At 52.4% G+C, this 23,091-nt stretch overlaps 1 protein-coding gene and 1 long non-coding RNA gene across 2 annotated transcripts in view; one reads left to right on the top strand and one right to left on the bottom strand.

The window, feature by feature from the left end:
* The window catches only part of BMP3 (bone morphogenetic protein 3), a 26,892-nt gene extending 5,343 nt beyond the window's left edge, over nt 1–21,549 (bottom strand). Inside the window, exons 1-2 of the mRNA XM_082726473.1 lie at nt 20,609–21,549; nt 4,640–5,547 (exon numbers count right to left, since the gene is read on the bottom strand). Of these exons, the coding sequence (XP_082582599.1) occupies nt 4,640–5,547; nt 20,609–20,933 (1,233 nt within the window). The 5' untranslated portion in view covers nt 20,934–21,549. The remainder of the gene's footprint in view (nt 1–4,639; nt 5,548–20,608) is intronic.
* Nucleotides 1–23,091, top strand: part of LOC309862545 — a 531,010-nt gene that overhangs the window by 389,527 nt on the left and 118,392 nt on the right. The gene's annotated exons all lie outside the window — the stretch shown is intronic.

Raw genomic sequence — 23,091 nt, forward strand, 5'->3', positions numbered from 1 at the left:
ACAAATGAGAGATTCAGAAACTCGGAGCAGTCTCTGGTGGGCTCGCTGGAATGTAGGCACCGGCCCTTGATTCCGGGTTGGCCTGTCTTATCAGGAACCTTCAATTTGCTGGGGAGTTTCCCCATGTTTCTTCACTACAGAGTCCCCTGATCAAGCCGCCTTTACTGGGAATCATTACGTCATGCCCAAAAGATCCATGCAGTAATTGTTTTTCTGAAACAGGTTGCCAGTCTATAATGTTTGTGTTTTTTAGTTCAGACCATCCTTCTCATGGCTCTCTCTGCACAGCCTAAGAAACCTGTCGGTCTGTGTTCTCTCTCTCCCTAGTCTCTGGCTTTTGTTTTTGTTTTTTAGGATTATCTTATTTATTATTTGTCAGAGAAAGCAAGCGAGCACAAGCAGGAGCGGCAGGCAGAGGGAGGAGCAGGCTCCCTGGGCAAGGAACCCCTTGTGGGCCTCGATGCCCGACCCTGGGACCACGACCTGAGCTGAAGGCAGGCGCTTAACCGAGCCCCCGGGCGCCCCTCGCGCTTGTCCGTAATGACAGTACCACGTGCCTCCACCGCCAGTCTAGGGAATTCGGGCGTGGAGGACCGGGCACCAAGGGGGAGGGTGTTTAGGTCATTTTGTTCAGGCCCCGAGGCTGGGCCTGGAGACTCAGGAAGCGGATTGCGGGTCCACCACGTTCGGAGCGCGGGGTCTCCTCTGCGGACGCGGGGCGGTTCCGAGGCTTCCGACCCTCGCGGCGACTGTGTCCCGGCCGCGCTCGGCGTCCGCTCCCCGCAAACCAGCCGCGCCCTCGGGCCCCGCCGGGTCTCCCGCGCCCGGACCAGCCTCGTGTCCGCGTCACGGACCAGGCTGTCCGCGCGGGGTCCGCAGGCTCGTGTCCGCAGGCTCGTGTCCGCGCGGGGTCCGCAGGCTCGTGTCCGCAGGCTCGTGTCCGCGCGGGGTCCGCAGGCTCGTGTCCGCGCGGGGTCCGCAGGCTCGTGTCCGCGCGGGGTCCGCAGGCTCGTGTCCGCGCGGGGCCCGTTGGCTTCGCCCGGGGCCCGGAGTGGCCGCGGGCCGGGACCCGAAAAAGGCCCGCGGCCGAGCCTGGGGAAGCACCTGCCGCGCCGCGGGTTCACCGGGTTCCGACGCGCCCGCGACGGCGACGGCGACCGTGTCCTCGCCGGGGCCCCTCGTCGCCCGCGGCCCGGGTCCGCTGCCCGCCCGGCCCGCGCGGCTGCCATCGCCCGACACGGTCGAGCCGGGACCGTGCAGGGGCAACGCGCGGCGTCTGGGGAGGCGGAGCAGCCCCGCGTCACGGACCCGGCCGTCGAGGGCGCCCCGAGCCCGGCCCGGAGAGCCCACGGGCGTCCACTCGGGAGCCCCGGGGAAGGAGGGCCGCGAGGGCGCGCGGCCGGGAGAACGTCTGTCCGTGCGTCCGACCGACGTCGCCGAGTCCTGCGGTGCCTGCTGGGCCCCACCGGGCTCCTCGGGGTCTGGCCGCAGGCCTCGCTGTCCGCGGCTGTCCGGCCCCTGCTTGCCGGTCGTTCGCTCCGGTGGCCGCGCCGGGAGCCGGGCGGTGACCCGGACGCGTATGGGTCACCCCAGCAGCCGCTGCCTGCGGTCCCGCCCGCCCCGCCGTCCGGTCACTGCACTCCCGGGGCCGCGGGGCCTGCAGGGCCGACTGGGCCCCGCCAGGACCTTCCAGGTGAGGCCGACCCGAAGGAGGCGAGGAGAGACGGAGAGCGCACTCCGCTCCCGCCGGCACGGGGTCCCCGCGCTCCACAGAGACTCCTCCCTTACCCGGCGCGGCCGGAGTCCAAGTCCGCACAACGCGACGATGAGCTCAGCCGCTGCGGCCACCGCTGTCCCGATTTCTACGACTCCCCAAGGGCTGTTACGGGAAGAGCTTACGGGCTTGAACCCGCAGGGAGAACCCTATTTTAGGCTCCGTGGTGTTGGAAAAGGGGCTAGAAACGTTGAAGAAGCTTTTTCTTGTCCTAACATCTTTTATTCTGCGGATCGTTCTCCCTGTTTGGTCTTTCTGCAGCCCCTGTATTTAATGTCCTGTTCTCCTCCGTCTCGACAACGACCATTACCAATAATATCAACAGCAAGTATCTGCTGCGTCTAGTGAGGGCCTACTATGTGCAACGTGTTTCATTTCCCCACAGTTGTCATTACGTAGGTACTGCTGTTTTTATTATGGACCATTGCACCCATTTCAAAGATGAGAAAACTAACACTGAGTTGCCCCTTATACAACATGAGTCTGAACTGCACCGGTCCACTTACATGTGATTTTTTTTTATAAACCCAGTATTGTAAATGTGTTTTCTCATATTTAGTTTTTCTAAGCATTTTCATTTTCCTAGCTTACTTTATTGCTAAGAATCCAGTACAGAGTACATACAACATAGAAAATACATGTCAATCTACTGTTGCTGTTATTGATAAGGTCTCCAATCAACAGTAGGCTGTTAGTAGTTACGTATCGGATCAAAAGTTATCAGTGGATTTCCGACCACGCAGGGCATCAGGACCCCTACCCCACATGTTGTTCAAGGGTCATCTGTATAGAATATGAATAATTCCTCCCAAAAACCATAACTGGTAAGAGGTAGAGCCAAGATTTGAGGTAAAGGATTTAGTTCTCAATGTGGCTATTCAAAGAGGGCTTCGCGGCCCAGCGGCACCAGCAACTGTCAGGAACTCTACTAAAAATGCAGATTCTTAGGCTCTATGCTCAGAACCACTGGATCAGAACTGACACAGCCCCAGGCAAGCTATAGCCACATTAAGGTTAAGCAGCCCAGCGAGGAGCCTGTATGTTTAGTCATTCCACTGCACTGACACACTCAAACCTATCTCTGTTCCTCTTAACTTATCCCTCATAAGTTTTTAAATAATTATGCTTTGGATCATGGAGAACCGTCAGGAAGATCTACCAAAGCAACAGCAGGATTCTGAACAGTCAAGGCAGGCGTAACCAACCGGCGGGCAAGTGGGGGTCACTATTGTGGAGTGGCGACCGGACCCGGTCTCCGGAGGGAGGAGCTGGAAACGCACTGAGAGCTCCACATGGTCAGGGCTCCCCGGCTCAGGAAGGAAAATCTGGAGTCAGGAAGGAAAACTCCTTCCCCAGGCTACATAGAAGAAGTTACAGTGTACGAGTGTGAGAGATTATTTGGAAAACTCAGTCATCCTGAGTTTAGAGACAGATTTGAATTCATTCCACCTCTCAATGCCGCGAAGCAACCCACACTGTAAAAATTCATCACTGTAACATTCTGCGTCTTTGTGGTGTGTTTCTAAATGCTTCCCTAGTTGGAACAAGTTTTATTTGATCAGTGATGCAGTCCTTATATTTAGAGTAAATAAGGCTGTTTATATCATAGTACATGTACATAATCCTTACTTAGTGTTTAGATTTACGAAACACGGAATCAGCAAAAATCCTCAGGAAAGACAAGTCTTAGATGTAGAAAGCTTGTCCTTCTGAGGTATTCTAGAAAGAAAACGGGGATTTCAGGCAAGTTCCTTGCCCTGAGGCTGCCACCTGGCCTTGTTCAGCCAGACCTTCTGCATGTGCTCCATTGAACAACCCAATGGTCATGGGACTAGTAGCACGAGAACAGGAAACGTTAAAGAACTATAAGCAGGAGCTCTTCACTCCTGGAGGCAAAGGATTTTTTTCCTCCGTTATTATATAGCAGCAAAAATTGAAAAACAACAACAACAACAAAAAAAAAAACCCAACTCTATTCTTTCTCCGAATTTTGATCCTCCTACAGCCCCATTTCACTGTATGTCAGAGATTCGGACTGTTGGAAGCCAAGAACAGAATTTCGGCGATAAGTCTGACTGAAGGCCAGAGGGCACCACTGTCTCTTCCTAACTTTAGATCCAAAGACAGAGGAGTCGCCAGGATGTGCTACGCAGGCCGAGGCAGGACTGGGGAAGCTTCTGGGGGTAAAGGCTTAGGATACTGAGGCCGGATGGGATAAAGTTGTCTCTGCTGACTTGGGAAGAGACGCAGGTAAGCTCTGACTGGTTGCAGTAAGTTTTGGAAGAAACTTACAGGGTCAAAACACCCTCCTTTGCATTCCTTCTTGGATGTTTACTAGGGATGCAGACGAAACACGCACCTGGTGAGTGAGTCCCCGGGCCCGGCCTTGATCCCGACCCTTTGGGGTCGGCTCATCCCACGGGAGACCACCGGTGGGGTCGGCTCATCCCACGGGAGACCACTCGTCAAGAAATACCCTACAGGGGCATCACTCCAACTAGTCCTTGCCCGTCCCTCTTCCCACGACATCTAGTCCTTCCCTGACCAGCCCCTCCCAGACCAGCCTTTTGTCCCCTGGGGCTTGTGACTGCGGGCGCCACATCCCTCAACACACGCCGTGTTTGGAAGCACACGAAAAGCACATTTCACACAAACATTTTCCCTCGTATCCTTCTTCAGACCAGTACTGACTTCGTGTTACGGTAACAACCGTTAAGGAAAACACCAAGCCTGACCACGACTGCCCGGTGCACGCCGGATGCAATCAGTGAGCGTCCAGAGGGGTTTGTACATGAAAGCACGCGCTCCGTGAGCGTGTCTCTACTCTACCCAAGCAGGAAGGACAGGACAGAGAGCGAGGGCTACCTTGGGCATGGGGAACTGGCAGGTCCCGGAGCAGTAATAGGCGTCAAAGGACTTGGGGGAGATGATCCACTCGCTCCAGCCGATGTCCGCAAAGTCCACCTTCAGGTACCGCCGGGCGCAATTCCGAGGCTCGATCCACTGCTTCCTTCTGGCCTTCTTCAGGGTCTGCTCATCAAACTGGAGCGTCTGGCTCTTGTGGTGAGGTCCCTTTCTCTGTTTCTTTTTGTTTTTAGTCTTCTCTGGGGCCTGAGTCTGAAGGGTCTTGTAGGGTTTCCTCTCGTTCCATGGCCCGTCCTCCCCGTACTGGTCCTCGGCCCCAGGAAGCTCATTGTTCTGCAGAGGGAGCAGGACCCCAGTCGAGCGCTTCTTCCTCCGTTCCATGGAAAGGGCAGCCCTGATATGGCTGTCCAGCGGAGGCGCAGCTCTGGTGGGGAAATTACGGTGTCCTTGTAGGCTTGAGACCACACTCTCCGGCTCAGAAATGGCAGCGTCGTTTGCGTACACCAAGATATAAGGCTCGGGGAAGGGGGACATCTTCTTTGGCAGTGGGTGTCCTTTGGAGGTAATATTAAATCCTATGAGGAACTCCTCCTTTTCCTTGGCCTTCCTCAGGACTTGAGTGATGTCGTTAGACAGCCAGGATCCCAAGTCTCGAGATTTGGCGACCTCTACTGAAAGATGACCCAGGAGTTGACTTTGGTTTCTGTCGGATTTAAGGATCCACGCAGAGAGATCAATCTGTAAGTGCTTCCCCTGCGCCTGCTGTGAGCATCCTCCGGACACGGGACAGCTCAAGCTCACGTTGATGAGCTCCCCGGCACAGAAGTGCAGGGTGGCAGATAACACGTTTTCAGACTTGGTTAGAGAAGTCAGGTTAAAAATGTGCAGTCCCTTGCTTCCAAGGGTTCCTAGGGAGGGGGGGGAAAAAAAAAAGAAGAAGAATTAACAGGAGTAAACAGGACCCCTATGTAACACCTAACACCACATACAAAACGTAACTCAAAATGAATGAATGACCTAAATACAGAGCTAGAGCCATTACATTCTTAGACAAAAACATACAAGTAAAATCTTCAGGGTCTTAGATTTGGTGACAAATTCTTAGATAATAACACCCAAAATATGAGCTGCAAAGGAAAAATAAATAAATAAATTGAGAAGATGTGTAAATCGGACTGCATCACCATTAACAAACATTCATGCATCAAAGGACATTGTCAAGAAAGTCTGTCCAACCTAGAGGAGGAAGAAAATATATTCCAATCATACACCTGATAAGCTGTGGCACCCAGAGCATACAACTGACTCGTACGACTCAATGCAGAAGGCCAAAGACACCCATAAAAAATGGGCAAAAGCACCAAGTAGACACTTCTCTACAGAAGATCTATAAAGGGCCAATATGCACATGAGGAGACGCTCCACATTAACAGTCACTGGGGAATGTAAGTCAAAACCACACTGTGGTACCCTGTGACGTGCGCTTGCCGGGCTTTGGTAATCAGAACCAAAGTAAGTGCTAGTGAGGGTGTGGCGGAGAAGGAACACTTGGACATTGCTGGCTGGGAGGTGAAATGCTTCCGCGGCTGTGGACACATCTGGCAGGTCCTCCAAGAGTCAAACACAGAAATACGATGTGACCCCACAATGCTACTCCCCTGTAGCCCAAAGAAAGGAAAACAGACACTCAGCCAAGTGCACGCGAAAGCTTCCCTGCAGGTACACGGTCACAACAGTCCAAGTGAAGGGCGCGCAAGTGCACCCCCGGAGGGACGGCTGGACGGCGGCGCCGTGTCCTCGCGGGAGACGCTTATTTATCCATCCAGTCAACATGCATATATTCTATATAACATACGTGTATATTTACATATAATGTTATAAAATGTTTATATTATTTATCCATAAAAAGTAATGAAGGACTGACACATGCTAGAACGTGGGACCTTGACAACATCATGTTAAATGAAAGACCCAGACACAGAAGGTCACAGAATGCATGATTGCACGGACATGGAATAGTCAGAGCCGGTAAACCCGTAGAGACCGAACGCACAGTGCTGTTTTCCGGGGATGGGAGGCAAGCAGAAGGGGGAGGAAGCTCTTACTGGGTGGGGGGCTTCATTCTGGAATTAAGGAGCTATTTTGAAATTAGTGGTTGTCGTATAATAGTGCGAAGGTACCAAACGCTGAGGACTGTCCGCTTAGAGATGGTTACCTTTGTGCTACGTGAGTCTCACCTCAGCTAGACAGACAAGCAAAAAAAAGAAAACAGGAGTAATTTTCAAAGCTAGAGAAAGATGTGGGGCACCTGGGCGGCTCAGTGGGTTATGCCTCTGCCTCCGGCTCAGGTCATGATCTCAGGGTCCTGGGATGGAGCCCCACATCGGGCTCTCTGCTCAGCAGGGAGCCTGCTTCCCCTTCTCCCTCTGCCTGCCTCCCTGTCTGTCAAATAAATAAATAAAATCTTTTTTTTTTTTTAAAAAAGCTAGAGAAAGCTACAGAAAGATTAAAGCAAGGATGAGCCATGTTTACGAATTTGGTTTTTGGTTTTTCTTTTCCTGAAGCAGCACGGATGTGTAGAAGTTGTAACTCAGCAGTGAACTTCTGCCATGAGAGCTGAGAGTTCTGGCCCTTCGTTATAATAGCACCGAGAACCAGTCCTCTAAATCCGGCCCAGGACTGTAATGGCTTCTTATCCGTGGCCGCGGACAGCCTTCCGGTTACAAGCACCGGTGGGGTTAGACTCACCTGGATTCAAGCGGAGGCTCAGCCGCTTCGGGCAAGCTAGGGCTCTCGTTCATAGTTCATAACGCGGAGACCACACCTCCCTCTCCTCCATCCCGACTACGTGAGCTGCGGGTAAAGCAGTTCCCATACAAGTTCTCACTGTTGTTAGTGCTGGCACGGGCTGTACTGCGGGATTGTGTCTTCACCTGCCTCACAGCGTTTACGGTGCAGTGAGGGCTGGTAAGCAAGACCAGAGAGGTCAATATTCAGGTAATTTATGTGAAACGATGAGCCACACACTCAAATTATCCTAAAGCATTAATGCCCGTGTAGAGTCTGCCCGGGGTTTACATCATCCCAAGAACTTAAGAGTTGAATTTCTTCCATGTCGTTTGATGAAAATTATTGAAATTGGTCAATTGTGTTTCAATCCTTCAAACATGAGAGAGAGCGACGGAACAAGAGATTATCGGTCAGGGCAGAGGCTGATTCCTTCTCTTGAGATCATCTACCAAGTCAGTGGTAAGGCTGCGCTTGGACTCAAGAACGCCCTTTCCCGGGATCCGTCACCAGCGTCCGAAGCCGCCTCCGTGCACTTGTTCCTTATACATACGGCGTTCAGGAACATACACGCGATCCTGAAGTGATGTTCCTGATCAGAAACATATTTCAGTAAAAACAAAACATTTTTATAAAGACGTGGAAACTTAAAATGAGTTCATGGAGTCCCCAAGCACAAGGGAAGTGCAATGGGAAACATATTTTACTCATTTTTAACACCATGTGAAGGAAGAGGAGGGAACTGCCATCTGTGCACATTTGTACGATGCATGACAGCAGGATAATACTTCGCAGACCTTCATAACAAAGCCACGGCATCAGGGCTGTTCGGAGACTCCTGCCTTAATGCATAGCAGTCCCCACAGCGCGTGCTTTGACTCAGACTTCTCGTCGCAGATGGGGGCTCCCAATGGAAGGAGGGGGAGCCTCTGTTCCAAGTATGTTGCAAGCCAGTGGTTGCCCAACAGACCTCTTGGCAGGGAGAGACGGGAACTCCAAGGGGTCTGGTGGTGGTGTCCTAGCGGGTAAGGTAAGAGCACTCCCGCCCCCAACGTTTTGGTTTCAAACGGTTCCTCCTCCTCAAAAAAAAAGAAAAAAAAATTTCCTTCTTCCAAACATGTTTCCAGACACCTTGTGACCTGCTGTGAAGCAGCTCCCAGCCGTGTCTAATCTTCAGTGTCCTCTCATAAATCTGCCCCCCACCTCTGGTGGTGCTTTCAGTGTAGCTCGGCACACGATTTCCAAGTCGCCCAGGCCCAGCGCCACCACACCCACTCGCTGTCCTTGGGCAAATAACCAACCCAAGCTCCATAAGTCTGTCTGCTCCTCTGGGAAAAGAGCCCAATTGCATCAAAGGCAGGGGTGTGAGAATTAATCGACACGGGGCAGGGAAAGCACCTTGCACCCAGGAAAAGCTCTGTGAAGGCTCGCTAGCCAGCACTGCCCTGTCCAGAAGAGTCGCTGTTTACAGCTGGACTGAAATGCGCTGTAAGAGTAAAATACACTCGGGATTTCACAGACTCAGTTCAAAAAAGAATATAGAATATCACACGGCCAGAGGTTTACATGGACCGCACGCTAAAATGACAAGACTCAGATGTCTTGGGTTGAATATTATGATAGTGTGATTTTATCATAAATATATATGTTTGGTCCTTGTCCTCTGCCTGGCTCAGAGATCCTAAAACCCTTGGTCATTCCAAAGAGCTCCACACCGGTGCCTTTTGTTACGTTAATGAGGCGAATTTAGAGGCCTGATAGGGAAAGGGTTTGGTTGCCCCCAGAGCCAAGCCACTGATTAGAGGGTTGATGCTTTAGCCCCATCCCTGATCAGGGAGGGAAGAGGAGTGGGAGACAGAGCCTCCCCAAGGACTTAAAGCACCACGCCTGTATTAGGAAGCCTTATAAAGCCCCAAAGGAATGGGGTTCAGAGTGCGTCCATGTTGGTGAACACATGGAGATTTGGGGAAAGCAACATACGGGGGGAGGCACGGACTCTCCACACCCCTGCTGCACACCTTGCCCTCCGGATCTCTTCCATCTGGCTGTTTCGGAGTCACATCCTGTTCATATTAGCTGGTAACTCAGAAAGCAAACGGGCCTCCTGAGTTCTGCGAGCTGCTCTAGCAAATTAATCAAAACCCAAGGAGGGGGTTCCTGGGAACCTCCAATCCGGACCTACACTCCAGGCGACGACCTGGGCTCGTGATCTGCCTCTGAAGTGGAGGGAGGTCCTGTGGGGTCTGACGTTATCTCCCGGAGCCAGAGTCGGATTCTCAGATACCCCGCTGGTGTCTGACAACGGAGTGTCAGTGCGGGCCACTTCTGACCCAAGTCACCCACACCAGAATCAGGTGCAGAATAGTTTCAGTGTAATAATATATGATTAAAATTAATGTCAGTGGTTGCTTCCCATATTTTTAAATGTGGACACCCAAAATTTTAAATTACGTATGTGGCTCACGTTTGTGGCTCAGATGACATTTCTACCGGACAATGGCAGTCTAGGATAACTGTCACTTTTGTAGTCATATAGTCCAGAAGGAAAAGAAAAAAAAGGATTTTTTTTTCCCCCACGTGCAGAGAAGAATTAGGATTTTGCTGAGCATGAATCCTCGAACCAGAAACTAAGTTGGGCAAAAGACTCCCTTCTCGGAATGCAACAGGCTTTCCTTTACCAAGAACATTAGACAAAGATAATTTCGGTAACTGCTTTTTAATTTTCCCTCCAGCTGTGGCTAATGGGTTCAGTCTGCAGTCCGAGGTCTACGATTAACAAACCGCTCGACGACAGAGCCCGAAGAGTTAAACGGGCAGGTCAGCAACAGTGCTTCCTGGCACCGTGATTCCAGACACGGCTTCAGTGGTGTTGGTTGTGTAGGACGCAAGTACATCCACTACAGCCAACAAAGAACCAGAACCGAAGCAAAACAAATGTTCCGCATTAACAAACACGAGTTGAACATCTAGGAGGCGCTGGCCCCTGGGCTGGGTCTCGGCCGCAAATGTCCACTGCGGTCCACGCTGGTGGTGGAAGGAAGGGGGAGGGGGACCCTGGGGCCGAGAAGCAAAATGGGGGTAACTGTGCCACAAGGATCCTACTTGCTGTCGAAGGTGTTAACTACGTTCTTGGAGCAGCACCGAAGCGAGCATTTAACTCTGCCAGAGTCAAGGGAAGAAGCGCACACGGGGAACCAGACTTTTCAGAATGAAGGGAGACAGGGGTGTTGGGGGTGGGAATGGGAAGGAGCCCGCGCTGGCAGCAGGCAATGCTGCGCACCCAGAGGCTTCTGCATAGCAATAGTCCCTGTGTTTTAAAGAGAAATTGACTACGTCCTACTTTAATCTAATCCTAACAGACATCGAAGCTGCCCAAATTCAGAAAAGGAACGGCCAGCTCCTATTCAGCTCCTAACTCGAGGTCCCGTTTTATTCCTAGGCCCAGCACGTGACACTTGACCGTTCCTACCCAGACCGGGGGCGCCGCACGCTGGCCGTTCCAGGTGACCTGCTGTCGCACTCTGGTTGGACACCACGCTCCAGCATCCCGCCAGGACAGGTCTTGACTTCCCCAACCCGTCCTGTATTTTTATCTTCTTTCACCTTAAAGTACTCAGTTTCTGGGCAAGTTAATACTCTTTCCCTCCAGAGGACCCGGCCGGTACGTGGTATTTACAGAGGAAGAGACGGCGTGCGAGAGAGCGGGCAGCTGCGCCAGGGAGCACCGAGAACTCGGTAAGGAGCCGGACGCCGCCCTGCAGAGGGACACGCGTGATGACATCTACGGGCTGACGCTCACGCTGCTTATTTGACAGATTTTGTGAACTGACTTAACTTTCCCAACTAGAGTCCTCACACGCGTAAGAGCAGGAGCTCCGCGGCAGGCGTGTCTGCCCTCCGGCTGGTACCCGTCCTGCCACAGCTCGGTCTCCGCGCTCGGAAAATGCCGCGGCTGGCGACACCCTGACACGCACCTGTTTGGAATTACTGAAGTAGAACCCGAGGTACGCCTGCTGAGTCGTAACAACACACGGGCATAAGGCAACCACAATGGTGGGTTTTCCAGGTTAAAGGACAATCGCGGGTGCGTGTGCAGGCGGCCTGCAGTCCTCGGGCACCAGGAGCCCCTCAGCGCCGCACCCGCGAGTGACGTCTGGGCCGCGTGCTTCATTCTGAACGCCTCGTTCGGACCCGTCCGTCGGTGCAGGGGAGAGGAGCAGCCAAGATGATGAAGCGTCCGGAAACTCTGCCTTACGAGTTTGAATTCAGTAAACAGAGGATGCACGGCCTGCAGGAAGAAAACACCGGTTTTGCCGATGGCATGAACACTGTTGACAAATACGTGAGGGGCTGAAGGGGGGGTGGCCCCAGGGTCGTTCTTTCCAGGGTCAGAGACGGGGCTGAGGCCTAAACCAGACCGGTGCACGGAGGCAGAATCCCGACGGGTACGTGTAAGGAAGGACTTTCTAAGTGTGGAGTATGGCAGTGAGGCCCGTCGGGGAGACTGGGCTCCCCGCGACAGTCCTGCTTCCGACGACGGCAGGAGGACACCCTCACGGGAGGGCGGGGGCAGAGATTCACGGGGTAACAACCTCGCAGGTCGCAGGTCGCTCCGAGGAATGAGGCTTCTTCATTTCCCAGCTCTTGCTCGGACACCTTCGATGCTGAAGTTTTGCTCCCAACAGGTGGAGCTGTTTTCTCACGGTCGCCGGCGGGAGCCCGGGATCTTCCTCGCGGGGAACGCGCCGGCCTCTAGTTAGGATTTGCCAATGGCCTTTATCCTCTTACTTTGACTTTTCTAGAGTCAGAGGATCTGTGACTTGCAAGAGATTCAGTCGTCAGGTGAGTTTCAAGTTACCCTCCTCTCTGCTCACCTGTCAGGACGTGGCACCAGCCGCCGCTTCTCCCTGCAGTGGCTGCGTCCCCCTGTTCTGCTTCATCCTCCAGACTTGGTTTTTTAGGGCAGAGGGGAGGCCCCACCTCCTGAGGTGGGCTTGTCATGCCAGCGCACTCCTTCTGTTGGAGCCCGGCATCTAACATGACTCTCCTAGCACCCCTGCTCCTTCCTATGGCCATATACTCCTTACAGGAAGATCCTGCTAACCTCATGGGACGCCTCAGCCATAAGCACTGGGCTTGACTCTAGCGCCCTGCTCGGTAAGTGCTTCTTTCACAAATAAACAGACTGAGTCCAACCAATCCACGTAGAAATGCAAAAATGAGGCACCTGCGAGTTAACTTTGGAGAGTGAGTTAACCAGCTCTTAACAGTACAGACTTTCCTCAGAGTTTGATTCGTAGATAAAGGCAGATTTATTTCTGTTTTCATCTGAAAACAAAGCACCTGAGCCCACTGAGACCAGGGACACAGTGAGGAGGCTACAACTCAGGACCGGCCCTGTCATCATCACGAGGGTTCCGCCCCTGGCCCGGAGCCGCTGGGGCGGTGCCCGGGGAGTGGTGAAGTGGAAGTTCACCTTCCTGCTGGCCCACACAGAGTGTTTTCAAGAGGACTTAGAACACACAATGGAAAGCTTTCTATGTAAAGTCTGATTTTAAAACAAATAGACTAAATGAAATCTTGATGATTAGTTAAATCCCCAGAAAGCAGGGAAAACATTTTAGTCACACAGAAAATATGTAAGTCAGGACAACGTTTTTTCCCCCTACTTCTTTCTCCAAACAAAGTACAGCTGCAAGAAATACCAGGGGTGCCCAGGACAGAGCCGAGCTCACCCCCAGTCACGGCTGAGTGCTTGCCATCACCCAGTGAGAAGACAGGGTCGCTCAGCCACCTTGAGCTCCCAGTCAAGGCAAGACGGAGACTTCCTAGCTGGAACACAAAGTCATAGCATTTGGGTTCTCCTTACAGAGTGCCAGTCAAACGACTGAGTTTTCTGGAATTTCAAGACAGCCATTCTGTGTCCAGAGTAAAACGTGGCCAAGGAGGATCTAAGGTATGTTTCTCTGGAAGAGCGACATGTTCGTCCATCAGTTTATCTACTCTTAGCCTCCGCCGAAGGGCATTCCTAGACCGCGAGCTCTCGGAGGGCCGACTCGAGCCCCAGTAAATCGTTGAGCTCCTAGTGCTGTGCGCGCTCTGGAATATTTATATCCTGAAAAATGTCTTTCTGATTTGTTGAGTGAACAACTGTGTAAACTTACCAGATTCAAAATGTTTCCTACTTAACACCAAAGTGAAAATACTTTCAAGCCGTTTCAACTTTCCGAAGTCAGCAGAAGCCCTTCTTGGGTAGAGGTACCAAACGGCGTTTCCTCTCAGTTCGTTGGAAAAGAGGCATCATCAGAACCGTTGTATATGGAGAAGACGTACTGGGACCGGACCTTCACATGGTAAAGTGCCTCATGGGAACGTCATTCATGGCAAGTTTATTTTTTAAAGTTTGTTTTTAAATGATCCTTTGGTTGGCTGATAGCCTTTCTACTATCTCTTCTTATCCAGTCCCCTGGACATCTAATTCCACTCAACTGAAATATTTACTGAGCGCCTGCTCCGTGGCCAACTCTGCCGGGTCCTCAGAACACAGGACGTGCTTCAGATGTGCTTCACAGATCCCTGTCCCATATCTTCTTCCACCAAATCTGTTAGGCCCCAAACTCTCTGCAGCTGTGGAAGGAGGATTCGAAGTCTTTATTAACTTCCTTTGAAGTCCACTCCAGAGAAAAAACTGCCATAAAGCTTCTACCGTGAGAGAAGCTCACCATTATGGAAATGAATAAACCATTTGTCCACAGAGAGGCCCATGAAAGTGCCGGATGCGACCAGGACTTACACATTAATCAATCCTGGATTTCAGATGCTGTTTTAAGATCCCCAAAACTTGAGGGACGTGGGCTTGACAAGTGTGTCTCAAACATGCGTCAGAATCAGGTTGATGGCTTGTGAAAACAGAGTTCTGGGTCCCGCCCCCAGAGTTTAACTTGGACGATCTTGGGTGGGCTGGAGAATCCCACGAAGCTCCCCGGTGATGCCGATTCTGCTAACCCAGAGATGGCACGTTAGAAGAATTCTCCTCAAGAAATCACTCTAAAAAGGTGCAGCTCTGCTCCATTCAGCTGCCAAGGTCAGGACAGAAACAGTAACTTCTTAAGTGTAGGTTTGGGGTATCTCAGATCGTGTCACAAGAGGGCTGTCACCTCCTTCTACTCACATTAATGCTGAAATATTATCCTTTGTGCCACAGACAATTACACATGGTCAGCAGGTTAGGTATGTTTAAGGCTTGTGGGAAGCTGGAGAGAGATACCTTTTACGATATTAAGAATATCTCATTTATAGAGAGCTTCTAACCATTTCATGCATTTTCACATTCATTATCTCAGTTGAGTTTTAACATCTTTCTGTGAGACTGGCACAGCAGGTGTGACTTAATCATTTGATAGATGAAGAAACGGAGTCTAGCACTATTAGATATCTTCATTAGTTGGCAGTTCAGCCAAGATTAGTCATTAGATCTCTTAACTCAGCCTCAAGGAATAGAAAAAGTAAAATACCAGGAATCTCTTCTGTACTTGAAAACCATGTTCCTTTACATATGCCTAAGTACAGCAGTTACACTTAATTCAGATCATCTACAGCTTAATTCCATGGGTGGTTTTAGTTTTAAAATACCCTTTAAAGGAAAACAAATAAGATAATGCTGGGTCTCGGTTGTTTTAACTGTAAAATCGGAAGATTGGACGAAGGATCTTGTATTTCTACAACTATCAGATGCATTTATTTTATAAAAAGAACATTTAATAGAATTCACTCAGTAAAGTAAGAAGTATTTATGGACGATGGTAATATGGTAGCATCAGCTGGTCCAAAAATTGTATTCATACTGTGCCCAAATAAAATCGAGGCACTGCGTTTACTGTGGTTCTTTGTCTGGAAATGATGGTCTTAAAGGTAGTTCCATCACTGAAGGAGTCAGTCAACACACCATGCTCAACGGGCTCCGTGACTTAGGGGCTCAGGTGTTTTAAATGAATGCAGACATCTATGCCTTTAAACTTGCCATCCCTAAAAAGTGTGTCACCGAAAGTCCTACTTGAGGTACCAGTGTGCTGGGACACAGCCGCTATGAGCCTGTGAAGAGACCAACAACCTTGTGCATTCCTAAATACACTCCCTAGCTGAGCGCTCTTCTCGTGCACTGTCGTCAGGACGGCTGTCCCGGGGGCTATGGTCCGCATACGTGTGTCCCTCAGCTGATACCGGGTCAGTGTTTCCATGACAGGATTCTGTGTTCATGGGTTCGGAATCTAATCATTACAACGCGCTCTGAATTGGAGCTTGGCAGGGGGACGTGCAAGCTGAGACTATTCCAAACTCATTTCCACCACTCCCACCAACACCAGATCAGTGATACAGATTGTTAGGATATGCAAATTGAATAGATGGGAAAACCATCCACATTTGGGGAGGAAAGTTCTGATGTAGCAAACAAAACAAAACAAAACAAAACAAAACAAAACAAAACCCCTCCCGAGTAGCGACTAGAAAGTATATGCAAAGTTGCTCAATTATTTTCAGGAGGCTTTTTGATAGGAACAATTTTTATTGTTCTCATAAGTACAACAAACTCGGGTGATTTTAGAAGGGATTTGATAGGTGTCTTGAGTGCATCTTTCATCAAGATATTAATGGTGATAAAACAAAGTGATGTGTAGGATCTCCTGTGAATTCCTCCACAAATAGAGCAGCTTTTCTTTTAAAAGCACAATACTAGCTGTGAAATGATGAATATTGAGAAATAGAAGATGTCTTCCTATAGAAGAGAACAGTGGCTGCGAATTCATAAAGAAATCAAGAGAATGGAAATTTCATGACAGACAGACTCTACAATTAGAGTCAGAGGAGTTGAACAGGTGAAAGCAGGAAGGTGGTCCCCACAGGAACAGCGTGAGTAAACATCCTGAGATTGGTGCTCACCGGGAAGTGAGGAATGAGACAGTTCTCAGCTGTAATATTCACTTAAATTTTGTGTATCTTCCGTTTCTGAGAAATTCGGAAGGCACTGAACCACCGTTTCCCCAACTTGGTATCTTAGAACCACAATTTTCTAAAATGCTCTCAGGGGGAAAATGACTCACTCTCCAGAGGACTCACTAGTATTTAAAGCCCCAAAAGTTCCCAAAGCAAGTAAAAATGATCGTTTTTTCCAATCCTGTTTGACCATGGCACCCAATTATACATAACACCTGCTAACATCTTCCAAAGACCCCTTTTTACCAAAGTTTCTCCTAGAAAATTAGACTAGACTGTTAGAAATAATAGGTTTTGAGATGAGCTCACTATGTTTAAAAATTGTCTGGTAAATACATCATGGCATCCATTTCTTCTTCCATGTAAGGGGGTTGAGCCTGCTTTCCTCGAAGCCTCTCTTTAAATACAAACTTGTAGAACTCCAAAATGCGCGAGCAGATTTGACATTCATGTCCCTGTTTAACTTCTAGAGATACCAGAACTGGGCCAAACGCTTACAGAGGTCCACTGTTTAGATAAAATGAGTGTAACCCTCCTAATACATTCTTAATTACATATATATTTTTGATGAATAAATATATCTTGAGTGAATTATCTACTTAGGGGACTTTTTAATTGACCCTTATAGTCCCTTGGTCTCTTTGAGTGTGGCTAACTATACTAAAAAGCTAGATTTAAATAAATTTTTCATGTAACTCATTCTCTTTCTCTTTTTCGTTAGTATGGATAATCAAGCATTCATGGCATTATGGATTTTTAAATGTCAGAGATTGTAAAGCTGCCTTGCCTATTACAGTAAAAACTTCATCAGGGGCTATCCTGTATTCAAAGTAGTGTGTAATTCGAAGCAGCTGCGCACCCAGCTCCCTTTCTCCAGATGCACGGTTGTCCTTTGAATGAGAACATTAGATAACCTGGGTACTCATTAATTTCAAGCCTAGTTTCTGGGTGCCAGAGATTTTAAGGTAACTGTATCTTAGTGAAGTCATCCTAGTCCCTTGCCATGAAACCCATCAAAAATAATGTTCGCTCACTGACCCGTGTACCTTACAGGACGCTCATTCTGCCCTCACCTCTACCTTTTCCAAAGCCTTATATGTTTGCCTTGCCCTTCAGAAACACATCAAATGGTAATTTTCATTTTTAAAGAGTTTTGGTCACCTTAGGAAACACTGTCCCTTCCTCATTGAATGACAGGATTCACTTTACGGTCTTAATTACCTCAATTTTCTTTTATCCATGAAGTCTGTGTGATTTTTTTAAGTGACAAATACTCACCGAAATATAATCTTTTTGTAGTTACATGTCATTAGTTAAAATAATGATACTTTCCTATTAAGAACACGTGTGCTTTAATCACTTTTCCTGAAGAAGTTAAATTTATGAGTAGGGGAATGATGAGACACTAACGAGCACAAAGTCTGCATCTTCAGATCAGCCAGGAAGAAAGCTCATGCAAAATACTCTTCTTTTATTACAAAGTAGCTCAGGACACCTTAAACTAAGAAGAGAATAAAATCTAACTTCATATACCTCTTATCTTCCTTCAGGACGGTATATTTTTATAGAGCTAAACTTCTCTGTCATCGACAGTTTTGTAAATTACCTTTTACGAAAGGAAAGAGAAAACCCATCTTTCTGTAAGCCCTCACACATCACAAAAAGACTGAGGAGTGTTCCAAACCTCGGGTTTTGGCACACCCTCGGCATAGCATGGAGGGAGGAGAAAGTGTACTTAGGATCGATGCCACCCACCATCCAGTAATGGTTTAAGTAGAAAGTAATCAGAGGGATACCACAGCAGCTAAATTTCAACCAAAGATATTCTAGGTTTAGAACAATAAATAATTTTAATCAGGTATGTTCCAAGGAGCAAGCAGGGCCGGAAGGCTGTAAGTCAGCCTGGATAAGCACGTGGAAAGTCCGCCCTTCAGCCGCCACCCCACATACCCAGCAGACCACCTGACCCTCCACTAACATTAGGGACGTCGCTGCTGCAGAGAAACCCATAGGCTGTGAAACCCAAACACCACAGACTAGAAAACACATCTGATTTATTAGAGCAGACAGCATCTTCCACCCACATCGGAACACAGTCACAAGACAAAGAGTGTTCTGGAAACGCTGATATGGATGAAGGAGAGGGACACGTGAAAGCCTTAGCACCTTCCTGAAGTCGTGCCTTCCCGGAGCCAGGACCGCCTTATAAGAAGGGCTTTTGAGTGTGCCAGTAACCAAACACGCTTGGAAAGGGTCCAACACGAACCACCTCTCCAGGAGTCTCCATCCAATGCAGTAACACGACACTTCAGCTTCCACAAAACCAGTGTCTACAGTTGATGAATAAGTCATTAAGACCGTCTCTGGGATGCGAAAGGGATTACTTTTCTTATCAGGGCACACAGCCTTGTATATATGTGTCAGGCTGCAATCCGTCATTTCCAGGGACTTCTGGCCTCCCTATCAGAGCTTGTCATTTGCGGGTGTAAGACCCGTGAAGTTGATCAAGGGCACTAGAAGTTATAGTGCACAGAGTGAGCCAAAGCCCCAAAGAACACGGCCCACCTTATTCAAACCCTTACCCATCGCCCACGCACCTGGCACTCAGCCCAGGACAGACGGACAAACAACCAGGCAATGGGTGTGAGTGAAAAAACGCACATTCCACCTCCCAAACTTGTGATTCAGACTAAAAATGAAACTTGTTGATACAAAAAGTACTACTCCTCTCTTGGGTGCTTTAGCTACTCCCTGGGAGTATCACCGAGAAAATGACGTCAGGATAAGAGCAATCCGAGTGCATCTTCAGGACGGCCGCCTGCCTTACAGAGCCCACGTCCTCCCCATCCCAAGTCCTCCCCATCCCTGCGGCTCCCCCGGAGTTGCTCGGAAATAAACAGGGTATGCGCTGGTGTGGTCAGCGGTCAGCCTCCTGGAGGGGCTGGCCGGCTGTGGAGAACTCCCAGAAGCTTCCTGTTCCTTCGCAGAGGGCAGCCCCTTACAGAGTACGCTCGGGGTTTTAGGAAGACAATGAAATCTGGCCCAGCTCCTCTGTCAGAAAGCATAATTCCCAGTTACTGGGAGTCCTGCCTGGGGCTCTAGAGTGTATTCACAGGGTCAGCCTAGGGCTTTCCTTGATGGATGCTTTTTCCAGGAGTCCTACCTATCAAAGCTCTGGGAGATTTCTTTCTAGTGATTCTGACAGAACTGATAGAACGCGAGGCAAGGCCTCCTTCCTTGAAGATTCTTGGCTATTTTTCAACGGTTCACTGGAGGCTTTGCAGTTGCATTTCCCTGTGCCATGACTGCAGTGAGCAGAAAAAGCCTGATGCGTCCTCAAAGCATATAAACCGAGTCAGTGTCCAGGAAACTTTCCCTCAAGCTGTTGGCACAAGGGAGTCAGGCTGATCGCTTAAGTTACTGCCTTCCCCACAGGGGACCGGAGGAACCTTGCTAAGCCACGAACTTCGGTCCGCAGCGATCTGTGTTGAAACGGGATGAGCAGATTTTCCGGGCAGGTTCCAGGAGGTGCCCGCGTCCACCGCCGCCCGCCCCCGCGCTCCCCCGGGGCGGCATAGGTGCAGCCCCCGTCTGTCCCGATGGGTTTAAGGAATCGGAAACCGACCACCTGGGTTAGTTTTTGTGTTTGTCACCAAGGGACTGTGAGAGGGAAAGTGTCCAATTCAGGAGCACGGGGGACGCGAGCCAAGAGGCGCGCACGGTCTGGAGAAGCGACTGTCTCCAAGGCGAGGGAAGGCGTCCCGTTCGAGGGTGACTTTTCCCTCTGGTGCCTTGGGGTTGGCATGGAATGACATCTGCCTTCGGGCAACCTGGCTCGGGCCCAGCGCCGGGAACACCCGCAGAGGCGCTCCGGGGTGCGCAGACCCCAGCGCAGGAGGGCTCTGCGGGGCGCGGGGGAGCCCCTGCCCCTCCCCGGGCCGTCCGTCCAGCCCCCCGCGACCTCCTTGGTGGCTCTGCAGATCCCCTCTCGGTCCGGGCTCTAAACGGGGGCTCCTCGCTGGCCGGACGCGGGGTGCTTGGGGACCGAGGGGGCTCGGTGGGCCAGTGCGGAGGCTGAGAGAGCGGCTCCGGTGGCATCAGAGAGCGGAGGGCAGGCGAGGAAGCTGGGGGGGGGGGTGTCCCCGAGAAATCCGGGCGGGACCGCGGGAAGGGGGCGCGGGGGGCACTCACCGGCTGCTCCGGCTCGGAAGCTGCGCACCGTGTTGCCTTCGCGCAGGGGCCGGGGGCGCGGGGGCCGAGAGCCCCGCTCCGAGGACCCGGGGGTGCGCTCCGCCTCGGCCGCGCCGCCGCCGCTGTACCGGTCGTAGAGCCGCAGCATGTGCGCGGACACCCGGTCGTGCGGCCGCAGCGCGGGGCCCGGGTCGGCACCTGCCGCGCCGTCGCCGGTCGCAGCGCCGCGGGGCCCCGGGACGCTCTGCCTCAGCCGGTCCCCGCGCGCCAGGCCCGCGCAGAAGCAGCCGAGCCACAGGCACAGCAGCCGGCGCGCCCCGGCCATGGCGAGCTCCGGCCGCCGCGCGTCCTCTCCGCGCGTGGCGGGGGCGGGGGACGTTCCGAGCCACGAGCGCCCGCGACGGCGGAGGCCGGGACTCAGGTGAGCCGGGCCGGGGGCGCCGGGAGCTCCGCGCACTGCCCGAGCCAGACGCCGCGAGCCGCACTTCGGGCGCCGACCGACCGCGGCCCGGCAGGTGGCTCCCCGGGCGCGCCGACCTCTCCGGGACGCGGGCGAGACCTCGGCGCGGGCGCCTTCGGGTCTGTCCTGTCCTCCCTGCCCGTCTGGTCCGGAGCGCCCGGCCGAAGCGCCGCGCAGGGGGGAGGCGGCCGCGCGGGGCGGGAGCGGGGGCCGGAGCGGGGGCCGGAGCGGGGCGGGGGCCGGAGCGGGGCGAGGCCGGAGCGGGGCGGGGGCGCCCGCCTGCCTCTTCCAGGGACTGGAGCAGCTGGTGCCGCGGCCCGAGTTTTGAGTGTGCGTGTGCGCGCGTGTGTGCGTGTGCGCGCGTGTGTGCGTGTGCGCGCGTGTGTGTGTGCGTGTGCGTGTGCGCGTGTGGAGAGACGCGAGCCGCCTCCTGCTCCGAGCGCGCCGGCCTCGCCCCGTCCCTCCCGGCCGCGCGGCCCCTGCAAGGAGCGGCGGCGCGGGACGGGGAAGCCACGGCCGACCAGCAGGGGGAGAGAGAGGAGAGGAAGTAGGGGTGGGTGCCGGGGAGAGGAGGGGAAGGGAGAGCGCGGAGGCCGGGCAGGGGGACGGGGCGTTTCTCCGGACCCCGTGGAGCGCGCGCTCGCGTCCGGCCTCCGAGGGGCGGGGGGGACGCGCGTCCGCCCGGCTCCCCCTCCCCGGACGCGGCCGAACCGACGTGGGCCCCGGCCTCGCCCCGCGCGCGGCCCCGATGGAAGTGGCGGAGCCGCACCTGCGCGGCCGCCCGGTCCCCCCGGGCGCAGCCGCCGCGCTCGCCTGCCCCCCGACGAACACACGTGCGAGTCCGTCTTTCCCGAGAAACGCAAACGCGCGACACCGCAGCCCCCCCGGCCGCTGACCTCCCGCAGCGGCTTCTCCGCGGGCTGGGGGTGACCCCGCGACAGCCGGGGGTCCCGGGCAAGCTCTCGGGTCGCGGATTCTGAGACCGTCCCTCATTCTCCTACGTTTGGCTGCAAAATGGAGGTTTAACGACCCGCGAGCGCTCTGCCCCGCGCTTCTCGCGCGCGAAGCACCCGTTGCGCACCGCACGGCGCGCGCGTTTTTTAAGCAACGTCCACCCCCAAGGCGGGGCTCGAACCCGCAGCTCCGAGGGCAGGCGCGGCCGTACCAACCCAGCCAGCCTCGTGCCCTTCACTCTCTTTAGAGTTTTCCCAGGGAAGCCCATTCTGCAGACGTGGAAACTGAGGAAAAACACACTCCCAGCTCAGGGAGTGCGGCTCCTGGCCCTCCCCGCAGACTTAATAATGCGACCAGCATTTAAACTGACTTCCAGCGTGACCATTGTGTGAATGTTCTTCGCGGGGAGCCTAGCCCGGCGCAGTAAAGCCCTCGGTGAGCCTCTGTTCCAGCGAGCTGTCCCCTCTGTGGGCGCAGAGCGGGGCTAATTGAAAGGAAGATAGACTCCCGCGTCCCCTTGGGCGTCCACATCCACGTTTTTCTCTGAAGGAGAATAAGGGCGCGTCCCTTTGAGAGTTTAGTTTGGATGGGACTGGAAACCAGTGCTGAAATGACCGGCCCCCGACTGGCCTGTAACAGGGACTCAATCCCCTTTTATCTCAAATTTATCCCAAAGGCAGACTACATCCTCCCCACTCTGTCACTCCCCAGCCCCTTGCGGTTTGGATTTTGCCCCGAGCCACCCCCAGAACGGTTCTGCAGATAATAACGCGTACTTCAAGGGTGGTGGTGAGGATTCAGTGGGTTCATGTGTATGATCTTCGCTTGGCATAAAGAACATAATAGCTTTTGTGATTAATAATGAAGACCCAATTGCAAAATTCAAGAGGCCCTGGAAACTCTGTCCCTCTGATTTTTCTCTGTGACTCTTTGGTTCTTTCCTTCTCCTTTCTGCTTTGTTTCGGCTCTGGGAGCGGCCTCCTCTGCCCAGGCTGCCTCCAGTGCTCCTCACATCTGAATACTCAGTCCCAGAAGATGCCAAATTGAGAAGAAAAATCTTCTGCTTTGG

This window comes from Mustela nivalis, assembly GCF_964662115.1.
Source record: "Mustela nivalis genome assembly, chromosome: 4".
In the NCBI taxonomy this organism is placed as follows: Eukaryota; Metazoa; Chordata; class Mammalia; order Carnivora; family Mustelidae; genus Mustela; species Mustela nivalis.